Below are 19,575 nucleotides of genomic sequence, written 5' to 3' on the forward strand. Positions count from 1 at the left end.
GAATCTCACTCTCTGTACTTTTATATGATCTGTAATTCAGTGTTTTAATAAAGGATTTATTACAGCAGCAGGTTAAAGGTTTTAAAGTGGGTTTGTGTTTCTGTTCTCCTGCTGTTTTAATAAAGAACTCAGCTGTATAGTTTAGCTGCTCTGCTGCAGCTTTTTCTATAATTCAGCCTCTAAAAAAACATCAGCTTCTCTGTGCTTTAACTACTGAAATGTGTAATAAGTGTTTATGCTATGTAAGATAATGAGCTTTATGTGAGCTTTATATTTAGAAGTTGTTTATTTTTTTATTATGTATGTGAGACTGAAATGGTGCTGATTGTATTACAGTGTGAATTTTGGTACAGTGATTTTGTTCATTTAAAGGAATTAAGAGTAAAATAGTGCAGATTTCAGATGTTAATGTAACGTGCATGAACATCGCTAGCCCTTTTTAGTGGAACTCCAGCATCTAAAATGTATCCCAGCAGCCCTAAATAAAGGGTGCCATCAAACGCATTAAAACATTGCACTAAGTTGTTCCTGGTTTGTACATGTTTATTATTTTTATTATTTATAGCAGTGTTATTGTTATTTACTGATATGTTGTTTGTTTTGTTTTTATGGACGTGTTTGTTACTTAATTGTCCTTTGTATGGTGAAACCAGAGAAAAAAATGTCCCGCCTTGGTGGAACAGTTTTATTCTATTCTATTGGGTGTGTGTTTGTGGAATTGACTAGCTGTTGATTTTGCTGTATAATACTGTATATTGTTTATGACTCTGACTATGAAGGTTACAGTGTGGTATGACCTAAAATTACAATTTTATAACATGCTAAATATCATGTGATGATATTAACCACGTTTACATGCAGCCTGATAATCTGACAATATTCAGATTAATAGCTCAATCAGAATAGAACACATTCAGAAAGCAGTGCTATTGAGGCCATTATAAATGCAGTTTTATCTCATTGAGCGAGGAGGATAATCCTTTAAGTGATCAGTTAAATAGAAGAATAACAGCTATAAACTCCTGCATCCATTACATTTACAAAGAGTTACAGTACATTCTCCACATATACAGGGCAACAGCAGCATGTAGAATTACTGGAATATGAGCAGTGGTGGCTCAGTGGTTAGAGCAGCGCTCCATCAACGACACGGTTCTGCCCTTAATCCTCACTGCTCCTGGGTGCTCCCAATATTCCACAACATCACTGAGTGTGTTCTGACTGTGCTCACTGCTCAGTGTGTGTGTGTGTGTGTTCTGAGTGTGCTCACTGCTCAGTGTGTGTGTGTGTGTGTTCTGAGTGTGCTCACTGCTCAGTGTGTGTGTGTGTGTGTGTTCTGAGTGTGCTCAGTGTGTGTGTGTGTGTGCTAGGTTAAAAGTGGAGATTGTAATTTTCCCCACTGTGGGATTAATTATTATTATTAATAGAGGATTTCTCAGTGCATGGCTGCTGTAAACAGTGCAGATTACTGGTCTGGTGAGCGTATCACTGTTTGAGGGATCTGTCTGTATACAACTCAGGATGCAAAGTAACGTGTCAATCCTGAATTTTACATTAAATTATACAATTATCTTATCAAGTAGACTTGGTTCCAAAAACACAATTTAAATGTAATTTTTCTGTGAAGTATAAAAGTAATTAAAATGTGTGTCCCTTTATTTACAATAGCATCCCAGGTCACACACTCCTGTTAAGAATTTCTATTTTATCATCCGTTATGAAGATTAAAGTATAAATTAGATATACCATGAACTGGAGAAAGGTGGAAGCTGCTGTGCTCTATATGCACTGAAAACAGTCCTGTTAAAATCAGTAAATTCCTTCACTGGGACGACTGGTACTGGTATCATCCAGAGGTTTGGTGTAATCATTAGTAATCTCTTCTTTAATCAGTGAATGTAATAAAACATTTTCTTCTATTAACTTTAAATAAATTTCAGCTAATATCCTACTGCTCTTACTCTGACTAAACTCATATGATGCTGGTCGTCATGGTTTGGATCAGATAGTGAGCATTTTCATCAGACTGTTTTAGAATCATAATTAATTCAGTCAGATTGGACAACATCTCTGCATGTAAACAAAGCTAAATATGGAATTATTGCTACTATTAGCTAAAATAATTCAACCCCGTTACATTGGGAAGACCCAGAGGTGCAGGGCACTGCAGTGTTCTCACATATGTTACAGATTCTGTACCCTAAAAAAATATGAACAAAAAAAGATAACAGAATAACAGATTAAAAATATAAAAGTATAATAAATATAATAATTATTGCATAATAATGGATAAAATGTGAAGGGGAACACTGTAAAAGGTTCCTGTCAGCTGCGTGTCAGTGAAACTATGAGTAATAGAAACTTATGAGTTAAGTAATTAAGATTCCACAAGAATTTACTTTAATATCTTTTTAAATCATAATAATCCAGCTGGGGTTTCTGGTCTATATATCAGCATTTCAGATCATAAACTGATTACAGCTAATCTCTTTCTAATCTTAAATCACATCCTATAACCTGTATTCTGTTCTGTAATTCTGCTGCTGTAGATTCTGTGTTCTTTTCTGCTCTAATCAGATCTTCTTCTCTGTCTGTGATCTGTAAACTCTCCTCTTCTGTCTCTTGCTGTGCTGTGTCTGTTTCTGACACCCTGGAAACTCCAGCTCCCCTTAAGTCCAGAACTGTGCCGTCCAGATAATTGGATAATTACCCAATCTAAATATTACCCTGCCTACTCAATCTCGCCCCACCTCACTCCTGAATCTCTGACTTGCTGATATATCTACACCTGTATCCCATCTCATGAACCTCTCTTACTACTGCTTATGTCCCCAGTGTTCTGAATTTGGCTGCTGTTACACCCATTCTTAAAAGACCAGGTCTAGACAGCGCCGTCTGAGTAAATCTTAGACCAATTTCAAACTGACCATTTGTCTCTAAAGCTCTGGAGATGGATGTTGCTTCAGAAATGCAAGATAATCTGTTCAATAATAACTTTTTTGAGAAGTTTCAGTCAGGTTCCTGCTGTCAGCACAGTACTGAGACGGCTCTAATCCGTGTTCATACTGATCAGCTCCTTTATGCCTTTACTTCTCTTGTGATTCTGTTACTGGTTGTGTTTCTGTGTTACTGGTTTGTTCCTGTGTTACTGGTTGTTTCTGTGTTACTGGTTGTGTTTCTGTGTTACTGGTTGTGTTTCTGTGTTAATGGTTGTTTCTGTGTTACTGGTTGTGTTTCTGTGTTACTGGTTTGTTCCTGTGTTACTGGTTTGTTCCTGTGTTACTGGTTGTGTTTCTGTGTTACTGGTTTGTTCCTGTGTTACTGGTTGTTTCTGTGTTACTGGTTGTGTTTCTGTGTTACTGGTTGTGTTTCTGTGTTACTGGTTTTTACTGGTTGTGTTTCTGTGTTACTGGTTGTGTTTCTGTGTTACTGGTTTTTACTGGTTGTGTTTCTGTGTTACTGGCTGTGTTTCTGTGTTACTGGTTGTTTCTGTGTTACTGGTTGTGTTTCTGTGTTAATGGTTGTTTCTGTGTTACTGGTTGTGTTTCTGTGTTACTGGTTTGTTCCTGTGTTACTGGTTTGTTCCTGTGTTACTGGTTGTTTCTGTGTTACTGGTTGTGTTTCTGTGTTACTGGTTGTGTTTCTGTGTTACTGGTTGTGTTACTGGTTGTTACTGGTTGTGTTTCTGTGTAATGGTTGTTTCTGTGTTACTGGTTGTGTTTCTGTGTTAATGGTTGTGTTTCTGTGTTACTGGTTGTGTTTCTGTGTTAATGGTTGTGTTCCTGTGTTAATGGTTGTGTTTCTGTGTTACTGGTTGTGTTTCTGTGTTAATGGTTGTGTTTCTGTGTTAATGGTTGTGTTTCTGTGTTACTGGTTGTGTTTCTGTGTTACTGGTTGTGTTTCTGTGTTAATGGTTGTGTTTCTGTGTTACTGGTTGTGTTTCTGTGTTAATGGTTGTGTTTCTGTGTTACTGGTTGTGTTTCTGTGTTACTGGTTGTTTCTGTGTTACTGGTTGTTTCTCTGTCATGTCATCATTAGTTCTTGGATAGACTAATGCAGTTATTAAAATGCACTTTACTGTTTAAAAGTTCTGCTATTGTCCTTTAAGGTTTTGCACTGCTGTGCTCTTATCTGTCTCTCTTACTGCCTTATGCTCCATCACACAGATTCAGGTCCTCTGGCTGTTCCTCTACTATGGCTTTTCTCCAGTGTGGCAGGTCTTCAGTGTTGCTTCTCCCATCTTCTTTTTACACTTCACACATTTTACTGTAAAGATTTCTTGGGATGTAAACGGAACTCTGTTTATTATTATAATTATTATTATTATTGTTGTTGTTGTTGTTGTTTTTGTTTAGTTGTTGTTTTTTTATTTATATTGTTTGCTCTATTTCATAGACCACATGGGTTTATAGGGTTATGAAAATAATCTTAGTTACAAACAAATCTCAAAAGAAACATTGTTTAATTTTGTCTTTTAATAAATCAATTCTTAATTCCTGAAAGCTTTCATTTTCCTTATAAAAAAGAGACTAATTTTAAGTGAGAGAAGTCCGTTTCAAACCCATCCCTGTGCACAAGAGACACCCCTTTACACGTTTACCCCACTGAGCCACTACACAACACTAATCACCTGTATCAGGACTGGTTTATTTCATAATTTTTTTAGTTTTTACATTTAAAAAATATTTCTGTTTTACAGATAGCACTGCCAAATATTAGAATTACCCACTATTGTGTTTTTTTATTAATTGTGTTCAGTTGCTAATTCTTTTAATATTATTGTGGCAGCTAGGGGGATATATTACGAATAGCCTAAATAATACATTATTAGCATTATTTTGGTCACAACTTGTATATTTTTGCATAGTATTGTAATATTGTGAGTATTAGCACTGTGTTTAATAACTGTCCTCCACTGTTTTACACACTCCAATCTACAGCTGAAACACCTTGTAGATCGTCAGTGGTTACAGGGTGCTGATGGTGGACTATTCTCAGTCCTGCAGTGGCACTGAGGTACTGCTGTATCACTAACACCATGAACACACCACCATGCTAATCAGACTGCAGGGACAACACGCCAAAGTCAGAGCACACTGATTGGGTTATTTCATGTTACGAGAATTAGTATGTTTTTCACGTTTCCAGACGTGTAAGGCATGCTTTTTGTGCCAAAGTGAAAAAAAGGCTGAAAACAAACATTTGCTTTATCATCTCCCAAAATTTTGAATCTAAATCACATTAAAAAGACTTTTATTTTTTATATTTATTCTTTTACATCTAAAATGTGTTTAGATCGAAAGAGAATTACAGAAAACTAATAATCCTGCTAAAAACAAGAAAATACTATTTCAGTGCAGGCAATGCTGTGGATATTCTTAAACAGTTTTTGGCATACTATTTTATTTTTATGTAAAATAATTCAGTTACGGAGTCATATAGTTTGTTCATATATACATATGCAGGTTTATTATGTTGAAAAAAATCTTCAGAAATTATTTTAAACCACCAATATTGATTTATCGATTTTAATGTTTAAAGTGAAATAAAAAATGAAAAATAGGTTACACAAACGTTTTTTAAACATAAATAAATGCATGCTGTCGGTCATCAGTGTTGCCAACTTTGTTTGCGAGTTTGTCACAATATTTAGCGACTATTCAGTCCCTCTAAGACTTTTTTTTAAAAAGCAACTAGCGACAAATCTAGCGAGTTTTGTGGTGTTATTGGAGACTTTTGGAGACTTTGAGATGAACACACATGTTCTTCAGTTACTGTCCTCAGCGAGCAAGCCCCGCCCCACAACACTTACAGTGCAGTCTCTCACACTCAGAGCACAAACACACTGCAAATGAACTGCGCATACCCAAAGCTGCCGCTGACTGACCCCACCCCATATTTACAGAGCAGGAGGTAAATATAAATGCGTCTTCAGTGTGACACGAACAGAAATCACTGAATTTAACTCACACAGTCTCAGTCAGTCACTCACCTTTTTCACCACGTAGCCTGTCGCTCACCTCGTCCACAGTGTCTGCCTCTTTTTGAAAAGCTAAACATCTAGTTAGCTACCTCATCATTGAAATTTTTTTGTATATTAGGTTTGAAACTAAATAAAACTTAAGAAAAATTAAATAAAACAAACAAAACAAAAACAAAAAAGAAGAAAGAAAACAAAAAACTAAGACTCTGATAAATGTCTCTTTTAAAGTCAGTTTGCCGGTCTCAAGCCCAGATAAAGGAGGAGGGTTGAACATAGAATAGCAGTTCCTGCTAACTGCTACTCTTATGCTAACATTTATGTAATTTTCATTAAAATGTAAAATGAAGTCGTGAAGTTATTTTTAGAAGTGACTCCCTATTTCAAAGGCAACAGTAGTTGTTCATTTGTTCAGACTTAATTTGTCGTTTGAACATATTTAGGGTGTTTTTTTACTCACCTTTTTCTCTCCCACAACGTTATTCTTTTACAGCTTCAAAAATATGTATTGTGAGAATTAGAAGATGGCGTCCTTTAGCGGATTCTAGCGACTTTTAGGACAGCCAATAGCTAGTGTTGGCAACACTATATGTCATATTATTCCACAAATCTGTAAGATAGCCTGACATTATATGTCAGTAATTAAACTAGGATGCAATTATGATCCTTAATCATACACTGCATCTCTTTACTATTTTTTAAACCTCAAAATACATCCCTGTTACTCTGCAGACTTTCTTAATGTGGTGAAAATCAGCAATAGAAATCAAAAACATGTTTTCTGAACTAAAAAGTTTAATATTAATACTTAACATTCAAATCTCTCGGGTACAGCACTACAATCAACAAACTGTTTCCTTCACTAAAATGCCTTAAACACAGTTAGAACACAGCAATAAAACACACACTGGCGGAGTCGTTCATACCTGAGTGTGCCGGGTATGCAGTGTGGGGTGAGCAAATTCACTCCTGACTCTCCTGGGTTATTGTAGGTCAGATCCAGTTCTGTCAGGTGGGAGGAGCTTGAACTCAAACATGATGCCAGAGATGAACATCCTTTCTCTGTGATCATACAACCAGATAATCTGCAGAGAGAGAAAGAGAGACAGAGAGAGGGAGAGTTCAGTCTTCAGGCTTGTTTGTAAAATTACAGTTGTTGAGATAATTGTCTGCACTGTTTTTTGTGATCAAGTTGTATTTGCATGGATAAACATTACAGATGTATGTGCATTGACTGTTGTGGCACTGAGGTTGGAATCGGTAACTAACTTTTGGTGCTCTTCTTTGATACACTGAAATCTGATACACTGAAATTTGATTATCTAGATGCGTCTGTTGGTCTGAAAATATATCTGTATAACAACATTTGGATGATAGATTTATAGAGCTTTGCATTTAATTCCATTAACTGGTGTAAAAACATTAATTTTAATGAGATGAACATGTCAGTGTGACATTTGAACATGAAAACTTAAATGTGATGCATGACCTTATACTCTTCCTGCACCGGTGACCAGTTGTGTGTGATGCTGAATAATTGTTTATTGTGTGTTTTGCAATTTTGGAATTTAGTCCATGTCCATTTGCAGAACGTAATTCTGTCTTGCCTCTCCTGTTTGTATATAGAGGTGACGGGTAACATTTCCTTTTTATCTCTTTCCTCCTTCATCTTTAGGCACACCTTATGTTTCAAAGCAGCTTGTATACATGGCTTGTAACTAACTTGTACTCCTTGTACTCAATTTTTTTAGCAGGCTAATACATTTTCGAAAAAAGCTACAGTTGGAATTTAAATAGTTTCCGGTGCTTAAGCTACGTGACACTGTGTATGTTCCTGTTTTCTTAAAATAAACATTTTTATAGTGTATATTGAGTAAAAACACAACATATTTTTTGTAGTGCTAAATCTGCACATGAGGCCTTCAGTTTACATTTATTTCTTTATAAATCTAGGATGAACTGACCTGAGAATCTCCAGTTTACAGTGTGAACTCTTCAGTCCAGCAGAGAGAAGCTTCACTCCTGAATCCTGCAGGTCATTGTTACTGAGGTCCAGCTCTTTCAGGGAATTTTCCTGATTTAAAACTGATCCCAGATATTCACAAACCTTTTCTTCAATATAACACAAAGCTAGCCTGCACAGGAAAAAAAAAACACACCAGGTTTTAAGGTACTCAAAGATAAATATTTCAGTGGAAAAAGTATAACATATTTAAATACTTGTATAAACAAAAGTTTGATCTGGAGAGGGGGAGAGAAACATTGCTAATAAGGACACTGTCAACAGCTAGAGATATATAAAATAATATATTAGAGAAAAAGGTAAAATAATATTGACTGTCACACTTCTGTGAACTCCCTCCACCTCTGACCTGTTTCACTATATCCCCATAATCTTCCTTTTCTGAAAGTATCTTCCACGTGACCAATCAGTGACCAGTCCTATTACTACCATCAATCCATGTTAGTGCTTTTTTCATTTTTTTTTTGTTTTTGTTTTACAAACAGTTACAGCAAACAAAACAAACTCAACATTTTGTCAAGGGAGCCAAACATGGGACAGACAAGTGCAGATACCATAAAGATAATTTATTAAGTAAGGGATTAGGCTGAAAAGAATAGTCAAGAGCATACAGAGCAAGAACCGAAATGGCAGCGTAAACAAACATACCAGAGTGTTTAGGCAGGAGGTCATACACAAGTAAACCAAAGATAATACAAAAAGGAAAGGCAAAATATATATATATGAAACATCTAACCTGTGAGGTTGTTTCATATATAGTTGCAGCAAGGATGAGAGGATGCATGTAAATGCAAGTAAATTTAACAATGAAAACAAACCAACAATAAACCAAAAACGTAACACAAAAACAAGATAAACAAACTGACAGGGCTTAAACAAACCAGAACAAAGAAATTAACTAGGACAGGAAACAATGAAGGAGCAACCATAATACACAAACAAGGGGACACTGAAACAAAGGGGCTATATATTTACACACACTGAGGGCTGGAAACACCTGGAGAAGGTAATAAGAGGGTAGGGTGACAAATGAGCCAGGTGGAAACACTAATGACTAGGGCGGAGACAAGGGAAGAACAAAACAGAGCCATGCACTAAAAAAGCCCATGGCAAAGAAAACAAGCAGACTGGAAAAACAGAGACTGACCAGAAAGAACCATGAAAAGGACCAAAGCGTGACATTTATTTCATAAGAATATTTTTAAATATTTATAGTCCAATCAAGGCATTGATATTTTACGCTTTTATGCCTTATAATTAGCATTTCATTGCCTTTTAAAATGGTGAAATCACCTTATTATGCTATTATCCTATCATTTAATCACTGGCATACAAAAAAATGCAACTGCAACTTTAACTGGCCAATACTTCTTGCACAAAACTGATGTACTATAAAGATTACCTTGCCTTATATAATCTGCGCCATGTACACATCTGAATATGATGAAAACACTGAATTTTGACGGTATTGTTGTTCATTTATTCACGTGAGAGCTCTGACTGTACTGAATATAAGACTGTCTTTGACCTGACATAAAACACACTGTAGAAACAGTGTGATTATTACTGCAAACAAGTGATACTGGAAATCTAAGTTTCCTACAGTCACATTGTAAATACTGTACTTAAAACGCATTAATAACACGTAAACAGAAAGGAAAACAACTACCCAGATTAATGATTTACTCATTAATCATAATATACTGTATACTAATATATTTAATGACTAAATTGGCTTTCTGTATTATTTTATTAGATTTGTTAATGCTGAGTGATGGAAAAGACTTTAAGGTTTTACAGTACAAACACAGGCAAACAACAGGTCACTGCTCCCCTATTTACGTATGTGTTGTCACTGTTTATTAATGCTTTTAAAAGTATTTACAACCTAAATAAAAACACAAACAAATTCATTTAGAAACTGTCTATAAACACTTTATAATTTAGCTTTACTTTAAAGTGGTTACAACATTTATCTACTGTAAATTAGTCTTACGTTTTCTGTGGTAAATTTACTCCACCTCCCTAAAAAAGTAGTACAAATTAAAAAAGTTGTGTTTTTTTAAAAAAAGTGTTTTTTTTATAGCCAGTTTTTATCATAGCCAGGCGCCGATAATGGCACTTACATACAGTATCGATATCGGCCAATACCGTTTCAGGGTTTGGAATGTGGAGATTAAAATAGCAGGGTAAACAGCGCAGGTAGAACGTACAGACAAAATGCAACAGCATAGCAAGAGCTACTGCAGTGTGCCTTTTTGCTCAAACAGCAAACATAAACAACCAAACCTGACTAACCTGCTAACCGAGCCAAACGCTAACGCTATGGAGCAGGATTACTGCCGTCCACCATCTCCTGGTGAGTAACTTGCTTACTTTGATTAATTGTAATTGGTTACAATTGCCTACATTTCTACTTTTAAGTTCCCAGACAAGTAATGTATGTCTGCATTGTCTAAAAGGCAACTTAATTTTCAATAATATAATGTTTTGATATGTGCTAGCGAAAGGTAAAAATTTTGATTAAGCATACAAAGCAAGTTTATTGCGGACGCTCTTTACTGAAGAATTAGAATTCTGACCTGAGTATCTCCAGTTTACAGGGTGAACTTTGTGGATCCATGAAGAGCTCCTCTACTCCTGAACCCTGCAGATCATTGCCGCTGAGATCCAGCTCTTTCAGGGAGGAGATTTTTGATTTTAGAGCCGATATGAGAAATTTGCAAGATTTCCCAGTGAAATTACAGGTGGCTAATCTGCAACAAGAGGGTAGACAAAGCATTAAAAGTACTATGTAGTATGTATTATTTACTACTGCTTATACTGTCATACACACTTTAATTCCCCAAAAACTGTGAACTTTAAAAACTCTACGCACTCATTCACTTTACTAGCCTTAAGCTATTATATCTTATTTGCACTACTGTTCATACGGGTTCTGTTTATACTTGCACTGTCATTCCATCTTATCCCCCCCACCACTATTGCACTATTGTCTTGTGTATGTCTATTTGTGTCCTTGTTGTAATGTACATATATAGTGTCTCCCATTATTTTTATATTTATGATCTTATATCTGTACTTGCTGTAATTTTTGGGAAGGAGAGTAACATAATTTCAATTCTCTGTATGTCCTGTACATTTGCAGTATTGGCAATAAAACTACTTGACTTGACTTGACTTGACTTTGCACAGCTTGAAACACACAAAAGGCATTTACTAATTCTCTCAATTATTTATGGATGTGTTTTGGTGTAACATACAGTAAAAAAATCAGCGTCACTTGCTGTTACTTTTAAGAGCCAGGTGCACTCTGACTTTGGTGGATTGCTATTTTAATGGCGCATTGTGCTTCGTTGCTTCTCAGCAGTGGAAACTGACCTGCTTATTTATTGGAACAGCAATGTTATTTTATTTTTTATTCTGTTTATTGTTGATGTAAAAGTTGGGTATGCACACTGTTGCATGTCCATGTGAACATAACAAGGGGGGGGGGTGAATGGAGCATGCATGCGTAGCTAAGATAGGAATGGACATATGCCAGAAATTTACATGAACACACCTCACTTCCAGGGTCTAAGATAGAGCCCAATGTCTTGATGACAATCGACATAATGATTGTTTTGTAATCTGTATAAATCTGTATAAATCAAACAACAAAAGGAGTGCAACAAAAGAAAAAATAATTTTTATTTTTGCATAGAATATGATATGGCACACCCCTAACTAGGATCTTAAAAAATACAACAATTGTATCAGATTTGTAAGAAGTCGATGATCCACAATGTCATGATACTAATAATGCACTCCAATTATCTCCATATATCCAGGATTAAAGTAAAATAAATTATACTGGACTGATATAATCTGTCTCTAGTAGATGTATAATGGAAAATGAGAACAGTGTGAATTTTTTCTTTTGATAAAAACAGCAAACAAGTACTGATGTGATAATTAGGGGTGGGTGATAATGCACAATATTTCAGGGCATAATACCTTTTACAATATTTAAAAATGTTGGCGATATTCTTGCATACTATATGAAATGACACACCCCTAATTCACAAATGTAATATATTGTGATATCAAACACACACAAACTGTGATGATTTCACCAATCTGTGTTTATTCTCACATAAAAAAATAAATCTCAAAATAAAACTAATTAACACTCTAAAATAATGACTAAAGTCTTTGTGCTTCACTCCCGTCCTTCCACTCAGGATTCCCTGTGCTTTAAATGTTTTAGGTCCATTTCCCCTGATAAGCAGCACCTTATAATCAAGAGGGAATGATATCAAACTAAACTGCGGCAGAGTTGTTGGCTCTGCCTTCCACCCTCCACAACATACTGCATAAAACATATAAAACATAAATAGAAATTGTACAATTCTGACCTCAGTATTCCTAGTGTACAGTTTGAACTCTTCAGTCCATCAGAAAGCTGCTTCATTCCTGAGTCCCTCAGGTTATTCTTACTGAGGTCCAGCTCTTTAAGGGTCCAGGTCTCTGATAGTAAAGCTGCTCCCAGAGTTTCACACGTCTTTTTCTCGAGATTACACAAAGCAAGTCTGCAAAGAGAGACCAGGCACAACAGACACATAAAATATACATTCTATTCATCAATAAAGAGGTGGTCCGGAATATCTTGGGAACCTAAGTGAGATTCTAATAAGGGGGTCAACTGAATTGGGGGAAGGGGCACACTTGGCTATAAGATATAGTTGTATTTAAAAATTAAGTTAATCCAATGATGTGATTTCCTGTTCTTTAGGACTACTACTACTTTATTAGTAACAGCTAGAGACATCAGTAAGGGGATACTGAATTTAGATGGGGGTGTATATTAAATATATCACCAAGAAGAGTGGTGCTGATGTTGGAATACTGATGGGAAGTGTCTCTGTGACTCCAAAGGGTCCAAAGGGAGTAAAAGGACTGGTATAGTCAAATTATGTGAAGATTGTTTGTGCTCCCTAAAGTGCATTATCAACAAAAAAAAATAATCCAATATGTCAGCCAAAGTCACTTTTAACATTTTGCATTGAATTCTGTGAATAACTTTATATTGTTAGCTGCAAATTTGTGTTAGTGGTCATGGTACAAATGTGTTTACATATTTGTTTCCATAAACCAGGATTGGGAGAGAGGTCCAGACAATTTTCCCACTTAGCTGTCAGAAGTGGTATTACATTATTCAAGGTGGATATGAGTGAATATGATTTAGAGATCTTTTTTTTATAATTATTGAATTGGATGAATAGCTGTAGTATATTATTAAAAATATTTTACTAATTTTTTTTTTCTTTCGTTCTTAATTTTAGTTGTTGATATTGGAGAGTACAGTACCTGTAACATTGCATTAAATTACATTAATATGTTGTTCTGAAATAGATGAGGTGTGTGATTCCCTTTTGCTTCCATGTGGAAAATTGAAGGGCTTTAATTTGTAGTGTGAAACTTGGATTGTGCCAGTGTGGAGTGGAGTTTTTTTTTATTGAATTTAGGAAGGGCAGTCTGCAACACAGATATTTCTGCATTGATGTTCACTTCAAGCCAAATGGTACCTGTGTTTCTGTTTGTGGATCCATTTAATCAGATATTTTAACTGATTTGCGAGAAAATATTGATGTCTTGACTTAACTTTTCACTTACTTATGCTTAATATCAGACACTAACTCAACTTATCACAAGGGGGTTTAATTCATTCATTAAATGGCCTAACACAGCGTGCATAATGAGAGTTTCGGTCTGATCAATAGTGAATAATTACACTAAGCAGGTTTTTGTGGAAGGTGTATAATTCTCAGCACAGTAGTAACAGTGACATGGGTTTGGCATTTGTGTATCAGTTTAAAAGTGAATCAAAAACAAAGTATAATTATAAACCCCACTAAACCAAACATTCAGCCTGAGATAATTAGAGACAATTTGGTGATGTTTTTTTTAACCCATTTAAATGTGGTGCCAGAGGAGTACTGGTGTGTGCATTTGTAATGTTAGTGTAGAATTATATGATCTAATGAAATTGTATGATTCTGACCTTAGTGTTTCCACTTTACAGTGTGAACTCTTTAGTCCATCAGAGAGCTTCTCCACTCCTGAATCCTGCAGGTTGTTGTTACTGAGGTCCAGCTCTTTTAGGGAAGAGTTTTCTCTTTTTAGAGCTGCATTTAACTCTTCAATGCAGCCAGCAGTGAGATTACAGCCAGCAAATCTACAGATGGGGAAGAAAGGAGTTACACATGAAGCAAATGTGAAATTATTTAGCAACGACTGAATCTGAAATTGTCTAAACAATTACATTTATAATTGATATTCTTGGGAATTCTGGACATTAATATTCAGACGCACAGTGCATGTAGTTTCATTCTCTCTTTTTATTGCTAGAATCTCAAATAGGAACAAAAACACATTATTTGGCTTAATAATCTACAAATAACGTATCTGAGTGTTCTCAGCTTTGAAAAACATACACGTTAGAAAATAAAGAATGCAAACAGATACATCTTACATAGTTTTATGTATTTTTCAAACTAGAAAAATGTTTTAAACTGTACTGAATTGTGCATGGAATTTTAGAATATGGTGCACATACTAACTTTAGCAACTATATTAACTATCTTAAATTATTAACTGTTACTTATGTAAACAGACAAAGCAATGGTGAGTTCCCTGTTTATTTGTGTCACACAGCAGCCTATTTAAAACCTTTTCATAAAACAATAATTAACATATTTAAATGTACTGCATGTTAAATTTAAATAAGGTTTTTTTTTGCTGACATGGACAATATTATGTTTGTCAGAAACCTAACAATGCTCTTCTAAGTAGCCAGTTGTGAATAGTTGTGATAGTGAGATTGCGGTAAGCTATTTTGAGTAGGGGGTAGGAGAGCACAGGGAATGTGGGGGGGGGGGGGGGGGATCAGGTTAAGCTGGCTACTCAGAATGGTTACCTGCAGCTACACAGGCCCTCTCTTTTCCATCTGTGTTAGTTTTCCTCTCCATGTGCTTTTCCTTCTCCTTCTCCATGTGCCATGTGTTCTGTTGATCTTCTTTCCTCCCTAGTCCTCACCTGTGTCTTGTTTGTTAATCAGCCCTTTTGTCAGCTTCCCCAGATGTTCCCTGTCCGTATTGCACCCCCCACCTCAAGCCGAATGGTACCTGTGTTTCTGTTCGTGGATCCATTTAATCAGATACTTTAACTGATTTGTGATAAAATATTGATGTCTTGACTTAACTTTTCAGTTACTTACTTACACTCAATATCAGATATCAAATATCTGATCAATAGTGAATAATTACACTAAGCAGGTTTTTGTGGAAGGTGTATAATTCTCAGCACAGTAGTAACAGTGACATGGGTTTGGCATTTGTGTATCAGTGTAAAAGTGAGTCAAAACAAAGTATAATTATAAACCCCACTAAACCAAACATTCAGCCTGAGATAATTAGAGACAATTTGGTGATGGTTCTTTTAACCCATTTAAATGTGGTGCCAGAGGAGTACTGGTTTGCATTTGTAATGTTAGTGTAGAATTATATGATCTAATGAAATTGTATGATTCTGACCTTAGTGTTTCCACTTTACAGTGTGAACTCTTTAGTCCATCAGAGAGCTTCTCCACTCCTGAATCCTGCAGGTTGTTGTTACTGAGGTCCAGCTCTTTTAGGGAAGAGTTTTCTGTTTTTAGAGCTGCATTTAACTCTTCAATGCATCCAGCAGTGAGATTACAGCCAGCAAATCTACAGATGGGGAAGAAAGGAGTTACACATGAAGCAAATGTGAAATTATTTAGCAACGACTGAATCTGAAATTGTCTAAACAATTACATTTATAATTGATATTCTTTGGAATTCTGGACATTAATATTCAGACACACAGTGCATGTAGTTTCATTCTCTCTTTTTATTGCTAGAATCTCAAATAGGAACAAAAACACATTATTTGGCTTAATAATCTACAAATAACGTATCTGAGTGTTCTCAGCTTTGAAAAACATACACGTTAGAAAATAAAGAATGCAAACAGATACATCTTACATAGTTTTATGTATTTTTCAAACTAGAAAAATGTTTTAAACTATACTGAATTGTGCATGGAATTTTAGAATATGGTGCACATACTAACTTTAGCAACTATATTAACTATCTTAAATTATTAACTGTTATTTATGTAAACAGACAAAGCAATGGTGAGTTCCCTGTTTATTTGTGTCACACAGCAGCCTATTTAAAACCTTTTCATAAAACAATAATTAACATATTTAAATGTACTGCATGTTAAATTTAAATAAGTTTTTTTTTTTGCTGACATGGACAATATTATGTTTGTCAGAAACCTAACAATGCTCTTCTAAGTAGCCAGTTGTGAATAGTTGTGATAGTGAGATTGCGGGAAGCTATTTTGAGGGGGAATCAGGTTAAGCTGGCTACTCAGAATGGTAACCTGCAGCTACACAGGCCCTCTCTTTTCCATCTGCTTTTCCTTCTCCTTCTCCATGTGCCATGTGTTCTGTTGATCTTCTTTCCTCCCTAGTCCTCACCTGTGTCTTGTTTGTTAATCAGCCCTTTTGTCAGCTTCCCCAGATGTTCCCTGTCCGTATTGCACTCCCCATTTACTATACCACACACCATCACTGCTTTACCACCTTTACATTTAACAAAAAACACCTCCCAACTACAAAAATAAATATACTTAAAAATCTGCACAGTAATTATAGGTTATAATTAGTTATATTTATTTCTGACAGTTATAAGGATTTATATGTATGTTCAGTACACAGACTTAATAACTGTAGCTTAATATAGCAGATATAGACATATAGACTTTTAACAGATACTTATTCTCACTCAAATGCTGGAGTTTTATAAATGAAAAAAAAATCACCTTTTTTATATATATATATATATATATATTTGAAAAATAAAGCACGTTGTCACCCTGGCGTCTGGTGCTGTCCGTCAATTATATAAAACTTAAAACATTTGACATACACAGAAATATAAAGCTATATGTTAGTGTTTGTTTCTTATCACCAGGGCAAATTTATTAAAATATTAAATATATTAATTAATTAACTAAAATCTCATCCAGCTCTCTAAAATGATGCAGGCACGAGTAACCGAGCTTGGCGCAGAGCACGCGGCATTGCGCGCGGGATTACCCTGTATGCAGTGGTCATTACCTACCAAAAGTGGGCCAAGAAAGGACATTTGATGAGCAGTTGCAGGATCACATGCCCCTAAGTCAAAATTAATGCAATGCATTTAGGCCCTATCTCTCAACTGTTAGTCCTTAAAGGATCTCCTGCTAATGTCTTGGCGCCAGATAATAAAAGGAAAGCTGTGGAGCCCATGTCTGGATAGGTCATATCTACTTTGCTGGCAGGAGGTAGACCTACACAATATTAGACAGGTGATAAAATTGTAAGATGACGTGCTGAGTCATGGTTTAGTGTTCACTGAAACTTCTTGGTAGTATCTATACAACTTTATTGGTTGTCATTATGAATTTTTGGTACCTGAATCACAATATCTTGGAATGATATTCTTCTCCGAGAGCTCACTGTGTTTTATAAATCTGCGTAACCGCTAAATAAGCAGCAGCTATTTAATCCTTAGTATTTCTATTCAATATCAGTCCCCCAACAGATAGCAGAAACTCCAAATTAAAGAAACACTCACTGAGCCTTCCTGCAGTTTGAAACAGCAGGGATGAGTCTCCTGTATCCTTCCTCTGATGTGTTGAATTTGCTCAGGTCCAGCTCTTTGCGGGGATTCTCGGTGTGGAGACGCATGTAGGTTATAAGTGAGCACTGTGTAGGAGAGAGCTGCTTTTCTGAGTATTTATCTGGAGTTAAAGAAATGGAAAAAGAACAAAAGCATTCTAAAATCAGCGTCATCCAGCGACTGAAACTGTTCCAACACTGTTAGAACATAAAATGACCAGCAGATGGTTTATTACTACTAAAAAGATTGCAGTACTTAAGTTTATCTTATGAAATATGCTGAACATCCTGGATCACAGGGCAGTTTCACAGTGTGATCATGTGATGTCACTTACAAAATGCTGGAGGTCATTATAAGATTTTTTTTGCTTCTAAGGTTCCAGGCCTTTTAACAATTACAATGCTGTAATACCGGACCAAACCCCTAATGAGCTGCACAATTAAATAAACCAATTCAGTTAGTTTAAATAGATAGTCAGGGCTTTTGTGGGTAAAATGGGACTTTTAGTAAAATAACATTGGTCTGTACAAATCTCACAGCTGTGTGTGAGGTCTGCAAACTGGTTCACTTTGTTCTAATTGGTAGAGAGGGTAGGTAGTATTAAGATATGGGTGTTTTAGTCACTTTATTGGTTGTCATTGATAATACATTTTCTGGCTTGGTGTATTTAAACAACCCTGCAGAAGGCCAACGAGCCTAAACCAGTTAGTTGCAAAAAAAAGTGTGATTTTTACAGTCATCTAAAATTACACTGTTCCAGCTTTTGTTTTTATCAAACATATTTTGTCCATATTTGTTCTGTATTGTTTTTTTATTTACTAAAGTACACTAGAGTAAATTGTTTGTCTCAAGTGTGTTTATTTGACCCATACAGTGAGCTTGTGCAATATGCTTTTATGGCAGACAGCAATCAGCAGCAACTGCTGTTATTAAAATACATAATATTGCACTGATCTATCATATATACATATAAATATTTATTGACCATTCATATAATGCTGTGTAGTAGTAGTGGTCCTGACAGTAGAGTTTAGCTTTCTGAGGGTCTGTGTTTAGCACATCATCTTGATTAAGAATACAATATCCCAGAAGTCATGACTTTACATTTCCTATACATGCACACAATCTAAATAATTCAAATTTTCTGAATATTGCTAAAAATTATAAATAAAAATTACCTTTCAGGATGTAAGCTATAAAGGCCGTTAAAATAACACCAAAAACTGAAAAACAGATGATGGCAATCTTCCAACCATGAAATCCTTTTCCTGTAAAACAAACCACATAAACATGTACAGCAAACCCAACATGTGTTTGTACTTCATTGTACATTGTAATGTATTAAAGATTAATTTATCGTAATGCAGAAACTGTGTACATAACATTTAAAAAGAAATCTGTGTTTTAGTGTTTTTTTCAGTGGTGTTTTAAACAGGAAAACTCTTGGAAATGTGCAGGCCAGGGGGCACCATGACTAGGACTGCAAAAGTTATAATATATTGAAGTCTGGAAAATACTTTTTATGCAAAGGTTTAGGCACCTTGCATAGTTGTGTGGACTGTGACATGACAAGTGCAGGTGTAATGGATTGTATAAACCAATAGGGTGTCTGTATGGAGAGATTTATCTGGATAGGGGTTTTACTGAACGATGAGAAGCCGGAATGAAAACAAGCTGAAATGAAATAGGAGTAGTGAGGCTATTTCTAAATGTAAGGAGTAGAAAGTTCAGATAATTGTGTGAAAATATAAGAAGTAGAAGTAAAAATAATTACTCCAGTTAAGTATAGATATCCAAAATTTCTACTTAAGTAAGACCCCTCTTTATGTCACACTACA

At 35.5% G+C, this 19,575-nt stretch overlaps 1 protein-coding gene across 1 annotated transcript in view; it reads right to left on the reverse strand.

Annotated features, from left to right (window-relative positions):
* The window catches only part of LOC125789954 (uncharacterized), a 179,079-nt gene that overhangs the window by 4,243 nt on the left and 155,261 nt on the right, over nucleotides 1-19,575 (reverse strand). The window contains exons 7-11 of the mRNA XM_049473054.1: nucleotides 14,047-14,220; nucleotides 12,401-12,574; nucleotides 10,586-10,759; nucleotides 7,945-8,115; nucleotides 6,907-7,065 (exon numbers count right to left, since the gene is read on the reverse strand). Coding sequence (XP_049329011.1) covers nucleotides 6,907-7,065; nucleotides 7,945-8,115; nucleotides 10,586-10,759; nucleotides 12,401-12,574; nucleotides 14,047-14,220 — 852 coding nt within the window. The remainder of the gene's footprint in view (nucleotides 1-6,906; nucleotides 7,066-7,944; nucleotides 8,116-10,585; nucleotides 10,760-12,400; nucleotides 12,575-14,046; nucleotides 14,221-19,575) is intronic.

Source organism: Astyanax mexicanus, unplaced genomic scaffold (assembly GCF_023375975.1).
Source record: "Astyanax mexicanus isolate ESR-SI-001 unplaced genomic scaffold, AstMex3_surface scaffold_33, whole genome shotgun sequence".
Classification (NCBI taxonomy): Eukaryota; Metazoa; Chordata; class Actinopteri; order Characiformes; family Acestrorhamphidae; genus Astyanax; species Astyanax mexicanus.